At 48.9% G+C, this 17194-nt stretch overlaps 1 protein-coding gene across 8 annotated transcripts in view; it reads left to right on the forward strand.

Moving 5' to 3' along the window:
- The window catches only part of DDB2 (damage specific DNA binding protein 2), a 132178-nt gene that overhangs the window by 65829 nt on the left and 49155 nt on the right, over positions 1-17194 (forward strand). For all 8 annotated transcript variants that reach the window (XM_030200890.1, XM_030200891.1, XM_030200889.1 and 5 more), the window contains 2 exons: positions 4613-4743; positions 5212-5403. In XM_030200890.1, coding sequence (XP_030056750.1) covers positions 4613-4743; positions 5212-5403 — 323 coding nt within the window. The remainder of the gene's footprint in view (positions 1-4612; positions 4744-5211; positions 5404-17194) is intronic.

Genomic DNA, 17194 nt, shown 5'->3' on the forward strand with positions numbered 1-17194 from the left:
AAGACCCTATTTGGCCAAACAAGACAAAGCAAATGTTGTAACAAACTAACAGTATACTTACACTTGAATTACCCCTCAGTCCCCTCTCCCAGCACCCCATTTCCCACCCTCACATTTCTCACTCATTCCCAACAGCTCTTCACCTTTCAAACCAATATACAGTTCCCATCCAGGAACACAACAGCCTTATCTGGCAGTATTCTGCCTCCAAGGCAGCGACACCCATTTCGATTAAATGAAACTACACTGTCCCGCTCAGGTGTGGGGTGTATTCTTCTTCGCTGCTTTCTCCACTCTCTTCCACCGCTGCAGTCTTGCCTTGGTGGTAGGTGCCATCCCGGCCGGCATGGTCTCCGTCGCCGCCATGCCTGCTGTGAATAGATGTTGCCATGCCTTTTCCACTTTGCGACATCGAATCCACTCTCCCTTAAGTTCGAAACAAATAGCGAATGGAAAAGCCCATCGGTATGGAATCTTCTCTTTGGTCAAAATTTCAATGACAGGTTTCATCTCCCTTCTTAGGTTCAAAGTAAACAGTGACAAGTCTTGGTAAATTGCTACCTTTGAACCATTGTAATCCAGCATAGGGCTCTGACGAGCTTTTTGCCAAATCTGCTCCTTGCTCTTATATTCAGTGAATCTGACCACGATGTCCCTCGGCATGTTGTCTCTGGGTTTCCCCAACGCTCTGTGGGCTCTATCAATGCCCATTACCGCCACATCCAAACTGTCCCCCATCAACTTAGCGCAGATGGTGCGCACTACCTCTGGGACGTCCTCTAGGCCTCCTGCCTCCGGTACCCCGCGAAAGCGGAGATTTTGCCTACGCCCTCTTGTTTTCGATGTCGTCTAGGTGGTATTGCAGCTCTTCAGCTTTTTCTTCTATTTTAGTCTGCCTCCTCGTTTTTCTCTTCTTGTGTGTCCATTCTCTCTTCGAGCGCCTCCACCCTGCCCCCCAGGTCCCGCAGGTCTACACTGAGAGAATCAACGTGCTCCAGGATCTCTTCTTTGGATGCATGAATTTCCGCTTGAAGTGCTTCAAAGCATTTTTTCATCTCCGTCGAGAGGGCCGTTGGTAGGGCAGGGTCCTCCCGTTCTTCACGCGGGGCAAGCGGTTCCGGCTCGCACGTGCTCCGCGATTTAGGGGACGCGGGCTGGTGAGGGCCTTTCGCTGACTGCCGCGCGGATATTCGCTCGCTGTCCCAGGGCGGCGCGGGATTTTTTTTTTGCTCATCGCGCCGGGGATCGCCTCTCCGCCTTTACGCTGCTTTGTTTCTTGAAGGAAGGAGCTCTTAACCGCTGTGGGTATCTGTTTTTGGGTGAGAGAGTACGGAGCTAGAGGATCAAGCGGCTGTTCAGCCACGTGACGTCACTTCCTCTTATGCAAATCTTTTTAACTGCTCGATGAAATTCATAACTCACTGCCCTCCCCCTACTTAACCACACATCCTCTCAGCCCGTCCCTACCACTTCTTCTCTCTCCTAGCAACATAAACCTTAGTCCAAATCTATGCTTATCCCAGTATCCAGCCTATCCTTAGATTTAACTCCTTACATCTCATACACAAAAAAACAAAAAACGTTTTAGGCATAATTAAATCTCCCTCGTTGCTATCCCATTGCCATCAATCCACACATCTCTGTCCCCAGGTTGACCACTGCAGATCCAGCAGATAGTGTTCCAAAAGGAGAGGAGGGTAGTGTCCAACTACACCACCACGACCCTCTCCTATAAGGCATAGAACCTTTCTCCATTAGATTGTCAAAACAACAGCTGCTGTTAGCTTAGGTCTCCCCTGGCTTCTCCATTGCGGTCTCCAAGCGTTGAAGGAAAGCTCGTGCTCCCTCCACTGCAGTATATGATTGGACTGTGCTGTTGTAAGTGATCCTGAGGGTTGCCAGATACAGTAGTGCAAACTTTATTTTTAGAGCAAATAGTTTTGTGCAGATAGGGGAAAAAACTCTGTGCTGAGCTGCCACTCCCGCTGAGTAGTCTTGGAAGCACAACATTTTCTGATTATCATAATTCAGTGTCTTTCCTCCCCATGTTGCCTGTAATATAGCTTGTTTGTGAACAGTTTAAGATCCATAGAATTATCACTCTCTGGACTGTGCTGTTTGTCACTGCCCCGGTCTATGCGCCTGCACCACCCTCAAAGGGCCATTGCTAGCTGGTAACTGCACTTCTCTGGATAGCCACTGTTCCAGAAAGCTCACCAAGGTTTTCTCAGGTAAGGACTCCGGGAGGCCTACCAGGTGCAGATTATTCCTGCGGGACCTATTTTCAAGCTCTTAAACTTTATCTTCCAACATAATTATCTTTTTGTGCAATGTGCTCTGTGTTTCCTCCACAATTGTGACCCTGTCTTCCACCTCGGCCATTCTCGTTTGGAATGCCACGCATTGCTTTGATAGTTCTTCTAGCTGAGCCTGCATGCGCCCCAGTTTAGAGGGTAAAGCGCCTCTCTAAAAGCTCTTCCATAACTACAGTCATTTCGGTTGTAATCTCCGTTACCCACGCTGAAGAGACTGTTGGGCCGGCTGGGCTTGAGGGTGCCGCCATTTTGTCCGCAGTCCTCCCTCAGGTCTTCTCTTTGTGCGCCACTCTTGCTGTCATACTTAAGAAGATAAACAGCCCAAACTGTTGTTAGAATGTTCCAACACCTGGTGGATCTCAAATATTGAAGCCAAATGCCTCTTGCAGTTGTGTAAAACAACGGGGAATAATCAGGAGGCTCAGAGGAACTCAGCTCAGCGTCATCCCTCGAGCATCGCGTCACGCGACCCCTTCTATTTCCTCCTATTTGTTTTAAAAGTATTTCCATGTAACTTCCTTGAGTGTCCCCTAGTCTTGTACTTTTGGAAAGAGTAAAAAATCAATTTACTTCTACTCGTTCTACATCACTCAGGATTTTGTAGACCTCAATCATATCTCCCCTCATTTGTCTCTTTTCCAAGCTGAAGGGCCCTAACCTCTTTAGCCTTTCCTCATATGGGAGATGTTCTGTCCTCTTTATCATTTTGGTCACTATTTGAACCTTTTCTAATTCCTGTATATCTTTTTTGAGATATGGAGACCAGAACTGAACACAATACTCAAGGTGCAGTTGAACCATGGAGAGGCATTATAGTATTTTCGATCTTCTTCACCATTCCTTTCCTAATAATTCCTAGCATCCTGTTTGCTTTTTTGTCTGCTGCCATACACTGAGCAGAAGATTTCAACGTATTATCTACAACACCAGGATCTTTTTCTTGAGTGCTGACCCCCAAGGTGAACCCTGGCATCAGGTAACTATGATTCGGATTATTGTTTCCAATTTGCATCACCTTGCATTTGTCCACATTAAATTTCATCTGCCATTTGGATAGCCAGCCTTCCAATTTCACAGTCTGCATGTGTTTTAACAATCTTGAATAGTTTTGTGTAATCTGCTATGTACAAATATCAATATACAGGAAACCAACTGACAAATGCAGCTACCTCTACAACTCCAGCTTCCACCTTTCATATACACATTTATTTATTTGTTGTTATTTTTTTTTGTTACATTTGTACCCCGCGCTTTCCCACTCATGGCAGGCTCAATGCGGCTTACATGGGGCAATGGAAGGTTAAGTGATTTGCCCAGACTCACAAGGAGCTGCCTGTGCCTGAAGTGGGAATCGAACTCAGTTCCCCAGGACCAAAGTTCAACACCCTAACCACTATTGTTGCATTTGTATCCCACATTTTCCCACCTATTTGCAGGCTCAATGTGGCTTACAATGTTCCGTCATGGCAATCGCCATTCCAGGGTAAAAGATACAATTGGTAGTACATAAAGAACATAATAGAATTAAGCAATCAGGTATAGAGAGATCACATTCGGAATATCAGGTAAGCGGTAATGCGTTACAGTTCCTATGATGGATCATTGTGGTATGCCTTATTGAAGAGGTAAGTCTTCAGTGATTTCCAAAAGTTGATTAGGTCGCACATTGTTTTCACGTCAAATGGCAAAGCATTCCACAGTTGTGTGCTCGTGTAGGAAAAGCTGGATGCATGTGTTAATCTGTATTTTAGTCCTTTACAGTTGGGGAAGTGAAGATTCAGGAATGTGTGCGCTAATCTTTTAGCGTTCCTGGGTGGCAGGTCAATGAGGTCTGACATGTAGGCTGGGGCATCTCCGTGAATTATTTTATGAACTCAGTCCTTGGGACACACATAGCCAGTCAGGTTTTCAGGATGCCCACAATGAATGTGCGTGAGATAAATTTGTATACACAACACGTCAGCTTTGAGCACTGTGCACACTCGTGGCCTTCCACCTTGTTCTCTTTCCAATGCAAGCTTACTTCATGAAAGTGCTGCTCTTCCACTATCTTGCCACTTGTGCCAGAAGTGCACTGCTTCCCCTCCTTCCCTGAAGCCTGCCTAGGTGGATGCCTAGTCTGCCTAGTGGTGGGGCTGTTCCTGGGATGAGGTTGTACTGTTGGCCAGCTCTGTGACACTACAGACTTCCAAATAGCAGTAGTCCCATTCCAAAAATTGATAGCTTTTGGCCATGACTACATTTTGCTCTTGACTTGAGTGGGCAGTTATACTTTTTGTGTGTTTTCTTTGCAACAGGTCACAGTACGCTTAGGTTCTTGGTGAGGAACATGAGCACAGTGTGCCAGCCAGCAGAGAGACAATGCAACTTTATACATTACATCTACCAGAACATGTTGGGTGGGACTACCCATTCCAAGCTCAGACAGGTGAATGCATCAGTTATCTCTGTTTATTTCTGTTCATTGCTATCACTACTAAGCCAGAGAGAGGAGAAGAAGCAAGGCTCTACTGCCTTTGATTAGGAGAGGCTCTTGTGCTTCTTACATAAGGGGAATGTGCTAGCATACCAGTGCTTTTTACCCAGGAAGGGTAGAGAGAGAGGGTCCATGTGTTTCTTACTCATTGAGAATAGTAAGAGGTGGATTTTGATGCTGAGTACAAGGAGAAGGAGTCCTGGTACTACTGAACTCGGGTAAAGTAAGCAGTTATCTGTTTTATTTTTGGCTATATTTTCTCCCATTCAACTTCTTAATAAATGGTCTTGGCTAGCAGCCTTACTTGTTTGGGGGGAGGGGTAGTAGCGAGCTCAGACTGCAGCTGAAGTGTTGTATGAGTTTTGCTTTGTTGGTTTTGCTCTCGGCGGACAGTAATATCTACTATGTTCTCACCCACAGTGTCTCCAGCAACCCTTTGTTCGATCCCTCTCCTCATATGGACTCTTCCGAACTGCTAGCCCATTTGATAGGAGAGTTACATGTCTGGAGTGGCATCCTACACACCCAAGCACAGTGGCAGTGGGATCCAAAGGAGGTGATATCATTCTCTGGGACTATGAAGTGCTCAACAAGACCTGTTTCATTTCGGGGGTATGTTACAGAGCTGTCTTTCTTCAGCTACAGCCCTAGTCATGCGTAATAATGCAATGTCTACTGTGTTTGCTATTTTATGAGACATTGAATTGCACTTTAGTGTCTTCCACTAGACATGAACAATAGCATAATGAATAATAGCAGGACCAACCTGTGTGTTCAATTCACTTGCATAGATGCATGCAGCCCAGCTTCTCCCCTCATTTTTACCTGACTCTTCATCTCGATATCCTTCCCAGCATGCCCAAAATGTGCTTTTTTTTTTTTTTTTTTAAAGTGGACTTTTATCACCTCTACTGGTATGCCTTCAGGGGTCTTGTAGTCTTCAGCTTTACTTCTGACAAGATCAGCACCAAGTCAGCATCCAGGCCCACTTCCATGTAAAATTTAGCCTATTGAAGATTTTAGTTTACCCATCTCCCAGTTTTCTTGGAAGTAGAGAGTTGCACGGGAACGGGGTTACGGGAATTCTGTGGAGATCCCGTGGGGATGGACCCAGGTCCTACGGGGTTTCTGCGGAAGTTGTGCAGGCAAGCCTCTGCCTCCCCCCCCCCCCCCCCCCCCCCCCCCCAAAAAAAAAAAAAAGAAAAAAAATGTACCTCAATGCACCTTGGTGGCCTAGTGGCCTCATCATGGCAGGAAAATCCCCCCTCTTTGCTGCCTTCTTCAGCTGATCCGCTCACTGCCACCGCTTCATAAAAATGACTGCCGAGAGACCACGTGACACCATGCTGTCTCCTGCCTTCACCCTGGCACCTATTCCCTTATCTTTTTTTTTTTTTTTTTTTTTTTTTTTTTAATTAAAACCAATCTTCTGGTGGAGATTAGGTTTGCTGGAGTGGTGAGTGGACATTTTGTATTCAATTTCTGAATGTCAAGTAAATCTGCTCGCAAACATAAAGACCATGATCAGCTCCCGGAAAACAAAATGGTGGCGTTGGCCAGTCCTTCTACCTCGGTGAGCTTGTGTAGGGTAGGGAGATTATTGCGGAGTTAACCGTGGCTATGGAAGCGGTGTTGGTGAAAAAACTGCAGCCTATCAAAGCTAAGCTTGAATGAGTGGAGGTAAAGCTGGATGAGTTTGGCAGAGAACGAGTAGCATTTCAGCAGCGCACTGAAGATAGAATGCAGGGGGTGATGGATACCCAGGCTTGCCATCGATCTAAGCTCGAGGCTTTGGAGGAAAATCTAGAGGACCTGGAACATAGGTCCAGGCGAATCAATGGAGAAGGGTAGTCGGTGGAGTTCTTCAGGGGTCTGTGCTAGGGCCGCTGCTTTTTAATATATTTATAAATGATTTAGAGATGGGAGTAACTAGCGAGGTAATTAAATTTGCTGATGACACAAAGTTATTCAAAGTCATTAACTCACGACAGGATTGTGAAAAATTACAGAAGGCCCCTGGGAGACTGGGCGGCTAAATGGCAGATGACGTTTAATGTGAGCAAGTGCAAGGTGATGCATGTGGGGAAAAAAGAACCCAAATTATAGCTACGTCATGCAAGGTTCCACATTAGGAGTTACGGACCAAGAAAGGGATCTGGGTGTCGTCGTCGATAATACACTGAAACCTTCTGCTCAGTGTGCTGCTGCGGCTAGGGAAGCAAATAGAATGTTGGGTATTATTAGGAAAGGTATGGAAAACAGGTGTGAGGATGTTATAATGCCGTCATATCGCTCCATGGTGCGACCGCACCTTGAGTATTGTGTTCAATTCTGGTCGCCGCATCTCAAGAAAGATATAGCAGAGTTGGAAAAGGTGCAGCGAAGGGCGACTAAAATGATAGTGGGGATGGGACGCATTCCCTATGAAGAAAGACTAAGGAGGCTAGGGCTTTTCAGCTTGGAGAAGAGACGGCTGAGGGGAGACATGATAGAGGTATATAAAATAATGAGTGGAGTGGAACAGGTGGATGTGAAGCGTCTGTTCACGCTTTCCAAAAATACTAGGACTAGAGGGCATGCGATGAAACTACAGTGTAGTAAATTTAAAACAAATCTGAGAAATTTTCTTCACCCAATGCATAATTAAACTCTGGAATTCGTTGCCAGAGAATGTGGTGAAGGTAGTTAGCTTGGCAGAGTTTAAAAAGGGGTTAGATGGTTTCCTAAAGGACAAGTCCATAAACCACTACTAAATGGACTTGGGAAAAATCCACAATTCCAGGAATAACATGTATAGAATGTTTGTACATTTGGGAAGCTTGCCAGGTGCCCTTGGCTTGGATTGGCCGCCGTCATGGACAGGATGCTGGGCTCGATGGACCCTTGGTCTTTTCCCAGTGTGGCATTACTTATGTACTTATGCCTGATTGGCCTCCCAGAGACTCTTGGAGCCAAAGACCTGAGCAGCACATTGGAGACGTGGCTGATGAGAGTTACTGGAGTGGGTCTTCCTTCAATCAAATTTGGATTATTAAAGGTTTCAACATAAGCACCTTGTCCCTTGTGTTTTTAAAGGTCCTTTGTGCTGTTTTTTTTGCTTGATGAAAGAGTTACAACTGCCGAATATATCGGATCCCATCCGCATAGAGTGGTCTCATAAACTGGGGACAAGACAACATTCTAACACCTGACCTCGCCCTGTGATTTTGTGATTACTTAACTTCATCCACAAGGAAATGAATACTGTCTTTTGAGGGATCTCGGGTGTCGTGTTTCCAGGATCTCTCGGCAAGCGTATCGACAAAGAGATGGACCTTTGCACCTAGCTGTTCCTGCCTCCATGAAAAAACATCAGATTTGCACTTCTGTACCCCGCTAAGTGGATCAAGGGTTTTCTAACCACCAGAACATACCAAGTAAAATCAAACTCAAACATATCACCACCGTGGAAAGCAGCCTGTGGAGTACCTCAAGGATCACCATTATCACCAATACTCTTCAACATAATGATCCCACTGGCAAGTCCCTATCCAATCGAGGCCTCAACCCATTCATCTATGCAGATTGTAATGAGAAAGATCAACTTAGGTTGACAGCCCGGATGGTATAGAACTACCCTACCCACAAGGCCTTAGGAGAAAGGGGAAGGACAGTCCACTTAAAACCCAGACACGGAGTTTACCTAAGAGAAGGTAGGGAAGGGTTTGGGTGGGGAAGAAGCAATACCCAAGAATGGCCAGTAGAGGGAGTGACAATGTTAAAACTTTGTTTCCATGGGTACAGAATCAGTATAGGATTCCACCCACCTGTGGGGAGGGGGAGGATAAGGGTAACTCAGCTGTGAGGAGTGAGGAATTTAGAGAGCAGTGTGGAGAGGGAGCTGATTGGATGGAAGTCCTAGAAGAAGGGCTTGGTAACCCAGGGGAGGAGGAGGTGGAGAGAGAGCAAGTACCCATGGACTGTGAGGAGCCAAGAGACCAGAGTCTGCAAGTGTAAGAGGGCAGTGTGGGAGGATACAGGAGTGAAGTATCTGTGAAGAGGGAGGTGAGCTGGCCAGCCTGCATTTTTTCTGATTAGAGTGAGGATCAGGAGCAGGCTTTTTGTTTCTGACGTTTTTGTGAATCAGTTTTGTTTTTCTTTTATGTACTGTGGATTGCTGAAACTGAAAACTGACAACCTTGTTGAATAAGGATTATAAAGTAGACTGTGTATTTTGATTCTGAATTCAAAGAGACCAGTTGATTAGGTCTCTGGATTAAAAACTATGATTCATAAGAGGAGTTTATTTTTTACTTTGCTGCCGGTTGTACTGAAAGACCAGGGCTACTATTGGAGGGCAGTAGCCAGGGATTTGCCTCCACTTACCCCAGAACAACAGGGAAGATTACAAGTTGACGTTACAATCTACATTCCCTTCAGACATGACATAACAGAAATAACCAATGAAATCAATGACGGCCTGAACATCATGGACTCTTGGGCAAATTCATTCCAACTGAACACTGAAAAAACACACTGCCTCATCCTCTCATCTCAACATAACAAGTACAAACCCACAACCATAAACACCCCATGACACATCCTCCCTATCTCAGACAGCCTAAAAATACTCGGAGTCACAATTGACCGCAACCTTACCCTTGAGAGCCAAGTAAACTCCGTAATAAAGAAAATGTTCTACACAATGTGGAAACTTAAACGATTAAAACTTTTCTTCCCAAGAGATATTTTTCGAAACCTAACACAATCAATGGTGCTAAGCCATGCAGATTACTGCAACGGAATCTACATGGGATGCAAAGAATAACTCACAAAAAAACTCCAGATCGCCCAAAACACAGCAGCCAGGCTGATTCTTGGTAAAACACGATTCGATAGTGCTAAACCCCTCCGAGAAAAGCTGCACTGGCTCCCAATCAAAGAAAGGATCATCTTCAAAATCTGCACCTTGGTCCACAAAATTATCTACGGCATAGTCCCAGGATACATGATAGACCTCCTAGATCTACCAACCAGAAACAGAATCGGATCATCACGATCATACCTAAACCTACATTCTCCGAGGACAAGCAGGCTGCTTGTTCTCACTGATGGGTGACGTCCACGGCAGCCCCTCCAATCGGAATCTTCACTAGCAAAAGCCTTTGCTAGCCCTCGCGCGCCGATGCGCACCGCACATGCGCGGCCGTCTTCCCGCCCGAAACTGGCTCATGCCGGCCAGTCTTCTTTTGTCCGCGCTTGGTACGGTCGTGTTTCGCCGTTCGTGCCCCGGAAAGTTGACCTCGCGCGTCGTTTTCGACTCGTTCTTTCAAAGAAAGTTTGAGAAGTGTTTCGGGAAGATACTTTTTGGTTTTTCCCTTCCCGTATTTCGAGCTTTTCGCCCCGGTAAGTTTTCTATCGTCGTCGGGGTAGGCCTTAGTTAGGCCTCGGTCGAAATTTTCTTCTCCCTATTTTTATGGTGCCAATTTTCGCCATTTCGAGTTTTGATCTCGCCGGCGTGATTTTTCCGCCCATGACATCGAAGCTTTCCAGCGGCTTCAAGAAGTGCACCCAGTGCGCCCGGGTAATCTCGCTCACTGACAGGCACGCGTCGTGTCTTCAGTGTCTGGGGGCTGGGCACCGCCCTCAGGCCTGTAGTCTGTGTTCCCTTTTACAAAAGCGGACTCAGGTAGCGAGGTTAGCCCAGTGGAACATTTTGTTCTCGGGCTCTTCGTCGGCATCGGCACCGGGGGTATCGAGTGCATCGACGTCTCCAGCGTCCAGACCTTCATCCTCGGCCGCCAGTGCATCGAGTGTATCGAGGCATCGACCCTCTGCATCGGCGCTGAGACATCGGACGACTGTGTCGACGTCGGTGGTACCGGGACCTCGTCTGCTGATGTCGTCGGACGGTGGTGCTTCGTCTGGAGTGCAGGTGAGGGCTGTCCATTCCCCTGCTGGTGGCGGTGAGCCTTCGGGTGGGTCTCCCCCTACCCTGAGGGCTCCTGCGGTACAGCCCCCCCCGAGACCGACCCTCTTCGGTCTCGGCCCCGAGGAAGAGACGGTTGGATTCTACGTCCTCCTCGTCAGTGCCGGGAAGCGCCGGTGACGTGCTTCGCTCCAAAAAATCGAAGAAGCATCGACACCGGTCCCCTTCCCGTGTCGGCACCGAGAGCTCTGGGTCGCCGAGGGAGTCGGCACCCAGCAGGCATCGGCACCGAGAGGACCGCTCACCCTCTGTCCAAGAGGTGTCGATGCGCTCCACTCTGGACAGCCCGGAACAGCCTCCACGCCCGGAACAGACTCTGACATCGACGCCTGCGTCGACCTCCATGCCTTTTTCTGCAGCCGCTCTGAACGAGAGCCTCCGGGCCGTTCTCCCAGAGATCCTGGGAGAGCTGTTGCGGCCTACCCCTCCGGTACCGGGGGTGCTTGCGCCACCGGTACCGTCGAGCGAGGCGCCGGCTGGTCCATCGCCCGGGGTGAGGTCTCCGGCGTCGGTGCCGCGTGCGGTACCGACTGCGGTTGCCTCCCAGGAAGGCTCCCCGACTACGTCGGTGGAGGGAGCTTCGCCGGTGCGGGCGAGGGAGTCTACCTCTCGACGCTCCCACCGTGGCCGTGGTTCCACGGAGTCGAGCCGGGCACGGTTGCAGACACAGGTTCGTGAACTTGTGTCTGACACCGAGGGTGAGGCCTCGTGGGAAGAAGAGGAAGACATCAGATATTTCTCTGACGAGGAGTCTGAGGGTCTTCCTTCTGATCCCACTCCCTCTCCTGAAAGACAGCTTTCTCCTCCCGAGAGTCTGTCTTTCGCTTCCTTTGTCCGGGAGATGTCTACGGCCATCCCCTTCCCGGTGGTTGTGGAGGACGAGCCCAGGGCTGAAATGTTTGAGCTCCTGGACTATCCTTCTCCACCTAAGGAAGCGTCCACAGTACCCATGCATCATGTCCTAAAAAAGACATTGCTGGCAAACTGGACCAAGCCATTAACTAACCCCCACATTCCCAAGAAGATTGAGTCCCAGTACCGGATCCATGGGGACCCAGAGCTGATGCGCACTCAGTTGCCTCACGACTCTGGAGTTGTGGATTTGGCCCTAAAGAAGGCCAAGAGTTCTAGGGAGCATGCTTCGGCGCCCCCGGGCAAGGACTCTAGAACCTTGGACTCCTTTGGGAGGAAGGCCTACCATTCTTCTATGCTCGTGGCCAAAATTCAGTCGTACCAGCTCTACACGAGCATACACATGCGGAACAATGTGCGGCAGTTGGCGGGCTTGGTGGATAAGCTCCCCCCTGAGCAAGCCAAGCCATTTCAGGAGGTGGTCAGGCAGCTGAAGGCGTGCAGAAAATTCCTGGCCAGAGGGGTGTATGACACCTTTGATGTTGCGTCCAGGGCCGCTGCTCAAGGTGTGGTGATGCGCAGACTCTCATGGCTGCATGCCTCCGACCTGGAGAATAGAATCCAGCAGCGGATTGCGGACTCGCCTTGCCGTGCGGATAATATTTTTGGAGAGAAAGTCGAGCAGGGTGGTAGAGCAGCTCCACCAGCGGGACACCGCATTCGACAAGTTCTCCCGCCGGCAGCCTTCAGCCTCTACCTCTACAGGTAGAAGATTTTTTTGGGGAAGGAAGACTGTTCCCTACTCTTCTGGTAAGCGTAGGTACAATCCTCCTTCTCGACAGCCTGCGGCCCAGGCTAAGCCCCAGCGCGCTCGCTCTCGTCAACAGCGTGCACCTCAGCAAGGCCCCTCGGCTCCCCAGCAAAAGCAAGGGACGAGCTTTTGACTGGCTCCAGCAGAGCATAGCCGACATCCAAGTGTCAGTGCCGGGCGACCTGCCAGTCGGAGGGAGGTTGAAAGCTTTTCACCAAAGGTGGCCTCTCATAACCTCCGATCAGTGGGTTCTTCAAATAGTCCGGCAAGGATACACCCTCAATTTGGCCTCAAAACCTCCAAATTGTCCACCGGGAGCTCAGTCTTACAGCTTCCAGCACAAGCAGGTACTTGCAGAGGAACTCTCCGCCCTTCTCAGCGCCAATGCGGTCGAGCCCGTGCCATCCGGGCAGGAAGGGCTGGGATTCTATTCCAGGTACTTCCTTGTGGAAAAGAAAACAGGGGGGATGTGTCCCATCCTAGACCTAAGGGCCCTGAACAAATATCTGGTCAAAGAAAAGTTCAGGATGCTTTCTCTGGGCACCCTTCTTCCCATGATTCGGGAAAACGATTGGCTATGCTCTCTGGACTTGAAGGATGCCTATACACACATCCCGATACTGCCAGCTCACAGACAGTATCTGCGATTTCAGCTGGGCACACGTCACTTCCAGTACTGTGTGCTACCCTTTGGGCTCACCTCTGCACCCAGAGTGTTCACAAAGTGCTTGGCTGTAGTAGCAGCGGCACTTCGCAGACTGGGGGTACACGTGTTCCCATATCTCGACGATTGGCTGGTAAAGAACACATCCGAGGAGCCCTGCAGTCCATGCAGATGACTATTTGCCTCCTGGAGCTACTGGGGTTTGTGATAAATTATCCAAAGTCGCATCTTCTCCCAGTGCAGAAACTCGAATTCATAGGAGCTCTGCTGGATTCTCGGACGGCTCGCGCCTATCTCCCAGAGGCGAGAGCCAACAACTTGTTGTCCCTCATCTCGCGAGTGCGAGTGTCACAGCAGATCACAGCTCGGCAGATGTCGAGATTGCTGGGCCACATGGCCTCCACAGTTCATGTGACTCCCATGGCCCACCTTCACATGAGATCTGCCCAATGGACCCTAGCTTACCAGTGGTTTCAGGCTGCTGGGGATCTAGAAGATGTGATCCACCTGTCCACGAGTTTTCTCAAATCCCTGTATTGGTGGACGATTTGGTCCAATTTGACTCTGGGACATCCTTTCCAAATTCCTCAGCCACAAAAAGTGCTGACCACGGATGCGTCTCTCCTGGGATGGGGAGCTCATGTCGATGGGCTTCACACCCAAGGAAGCTGGTCCCTCCAGGAACGAGATCTGCAGATCAATCTTCTGGAGTTGCGAGCGATCTGGAACGCTCTGAAGGCTTTCAGAGATCGGCTGTCCCACCAAATTATCCAAATTCAGACAGACAACCAGGTTGCCATGTATTACGTCAACAAGCAGGGGGGCACCGGATCTCGCCCCCTGTGTCAGGAAGCCGTCAGCATGTGGCTCTGGGCTCGCCGTCACGGCATGGTGCTCCAAGCCACATATCTGGCAGGCGTAAACAACAGTCTGGCCGACAGGTTGAGCAGGATTATGCAACCTCACGAGTGGTCGCTCAATTCCCGTGTAGTGCGACAGATCATCCAGGTGTGGGGCACCCCCTTGGTAGACCTCTTCGCATCTCGAGCCAACCACAAAGTCCCTCAGTTCTGTTCCAGGCTTCAGGCCCACGGCAGACTGGCATCGGATGCCTTCCTCTTGGATTGGGGGGAGGGTCTGCTGTATGCTTATCCTCCCATACCTCTGGTGGGGAAGACTTTGTTGAAACTCAAGCAAGACCGAGGCACCATGATTCTGATTGCTCCTTTTTGGCCGCGTCAGATCTGGTTCCCTCTTCTTCTGGAGTTGTCCTCTGAAGAACCGTGGAGATTGGAGTGTTTTCCGACCCTCATCACGCAGGACGAAGGGGCGCTTCTGCATCCCAACCTCTGGTCCCTGGCTCTCACGGCCTGGATGTTGAGAGCGTAGACTTTGCCTCTTTGGGTCTGTCAGAGGGTGTCTCCCGCATCTTGCTTGCTTCCAGGAAAGATTCCACTAAGAGGAGTTACTTCTTTCTGTGGAGGAGGTTTGCCGTCTGGTGTGACAGCAAGGCCCTAGATCCTCGCTCTTGTCCTACACAGACCCTGCTTGAATACCTTCTGCACTTGTCTGAGTCTGGTCTCAAGACCAACTCTGTAAGGGTTCACCTTAGTGCAATCAGTGCATACCATTACCGTGTGGAAGGTAAGCCGATCTCAGGACAGCCTTTAGTTGTTCGCTTCATGAGAGGTTTGCTTTTGTCAAAGCCCCCTGTCAAGCCTCCTACAGTGTCATGGGATCTCAATGTCGTTCTCACCCAGCTGATGAAACCTCCTTTTGAGCCTCTGAATTCCTGCCATCTGAAGTACTTGACCTGGAAGGTCATTTTCTTGGTGGCAGTTACTTCAGCTCATAGAGTCAGTGAGCTTCAGGCCCTGGTAGCCCAGGCCCCTTACACCAAATTTCATAATAACAGAGTAGTCCTCTGCACTCACCCTAAGTTTCTGCCAAAGGTTGTGTCGGAGTTCCATCTGAACCAGTCAATTGTCTTGCCAACATTCTTTCCCCGTCCTCATTCCTGCCCTGCTGAACGTCAGCTGCACACATTGGACTGCAAGAGAGCATTGGCCTTCTATCTGGAGCGGACACAGCCCAACAGACAGTCCGCCCAATTGTTTGTTTCTTTTGATCCCAACAGGAGGGGAGTGGCTGTGGGAAAACGCACCATATCCAATTGGCTAGCAGATTGCATTTCCATCACTTACGCCCAGGCTGGGCTGGCTCTTGAGGGTCATGTCATGGCTCATAATGTTAGAGCCATGGCAGCGTCGGTAGCCCACTTGAAGTCAGCCACTATTGAAGAGATTTGCAAAGCTGCGACGTGGTCATCTGTCCACACATTCACATCTCATTACTGCCTGCAGCAGGATACCCGACGAGACAGTCGGTTCGGGCAGTCAGTGCTTCAGAATCTGTTCGGGGTTTAGAATCCAACTCCACCCCCCTAGGCCCATGTTTGTTCTGTTCCAGGCTGCACTCTTAGTTAGTTGGTAAATTTTTTAGGTCAATCTCAGTTATGTCCTCGCCGTTGCGAGGCCCAATTGACCATGGTTGTTGTTTTGAGTGAGCCTGGGGGCTAGGGATACCCCATCAGTGAGAACAAGCAGCCTGCTTGTCCTCGGAGAAAGCGAATGCTACATACCTGTAGAAGGTATTCTCCGAGGACAGCAGGCTGATTGTTCTCACAAACCCGCCCGCCTCCCCTTTGGAGTTGTGTCTTCCCTAGTCTTTGTCTTGCTACATATGAGACTGGCCGGCACGAGCCGGTTTCGGGCGGGAAGACGGCCGCGCATGCGCGGTGCGCGAGGGCTAGCAAAGGCTTTTGCTAGTGAAGATTCCGATTGGAGGGGCTGCCGTGGACGTCACCCATCAGTGAGAACAATCAGCCTGCTGTCCTCGGAGAATACCTTCTACAGGTATGTAGCATTCGCTTTACCCAAATTGCAGAGGACTTAAATACAAAGCAACGTATGCATCCTGCTTCTCCTACATAAGCGCACGACTATGGAATGGACTCCCAAAAGCTGTGAAAACAATCCATAACCACCTAAACTTCAGGAAATCATTGAAAACCAACCTCTTCAAAAAGGCTTACCCCACTGATCCACTGTAAATCCCCACACCCAGCAACACAGCATAACCAATGATCGTACTGGACAATCTTCATTCCCTCGACCCTCATGACGCCTGATACACACCTACCTCATTCGATCATAATATAAGCTTGTATTTGTTATCAACCAATTTGGCAAACGCCACTATGTAAGCCACATTGAGCCTGCAAAAGTTGGGAAAATGTGGGGTACAAATGTAACAAATAAGTTGAGGGTCATCTACCAAGCAAAGACCCTGTTGTGTGATGCGGTACCTGAAGCCCAGACTTTCTTAAACCGGCTTAAACGTGAGGTGTCAGAGATGGGTAACCAAGGAACTCCATGAAGATCTGTACCTACATTCAACTACTGTACATGACTTATGGCTGATCTGACTTCTTTTTTTTCCTTCTTTTCCGCATCACAGACCTTTCCAACAAGGGTGCCGGTTTATATGTGGAGTATTATGATAGTTTGGACAGTTTCTAGCGATAAGACTTGATCATGGCTGTCCTGATTAATGTTACTGTATGACTTCATTGCACCATATTGCCATCTCTGATTGAAGGTTCAGATTCTGGTTTTTACTGACAATCCATGGATGAGCAGCTTGAAGGTCTGGACTCTGTGTATTTTTTGGGAGTTTTTTTCCTGCCTATTTTACCACCTTGTAGTAGGGCATGAGTTCAGGTATGAGTGACCTGCTTGGCTTTCCTGCAGAGGCGTTCGCTCTTTGCTGGAAAGCAATGGTCATGTGGATGACTGGTAGGGACAAGTACAAATATGGACTGGCCAGTCCTTGCTTGAGCCCTGCTTTATGGTGTCAGTTGAGAGGGTGACTACTCCTTGTGATATCTATTATGATTTTGACGTGTTATCATTGTCTGGAGGGGGACTTGGAAGTTTGGCTTTTTCATTTTTATGTTTCTAAGCACCCCTCTTTCTTTTTTTTTTTTTTTTTTTTTGGTTTCTAGCATGTGTGAGTGTATGACTGGTGGTGTTTTTTTTTTTGTTTT

Source organism: Microcaecilia unicolor, chromosome 4 (genome assembly GCF_901765095.1).
Source record: "Microcaecilia unicolor chromosome 4, aMicUni1.1, whole genome shotgun sequence".
Lineage (NCBI taxonomy): Eukaryota > Metazoa > Chordata > Amphibia > Gymnophiona > Siphonopidae > Microcaecilia > Microcaecilia unicolor.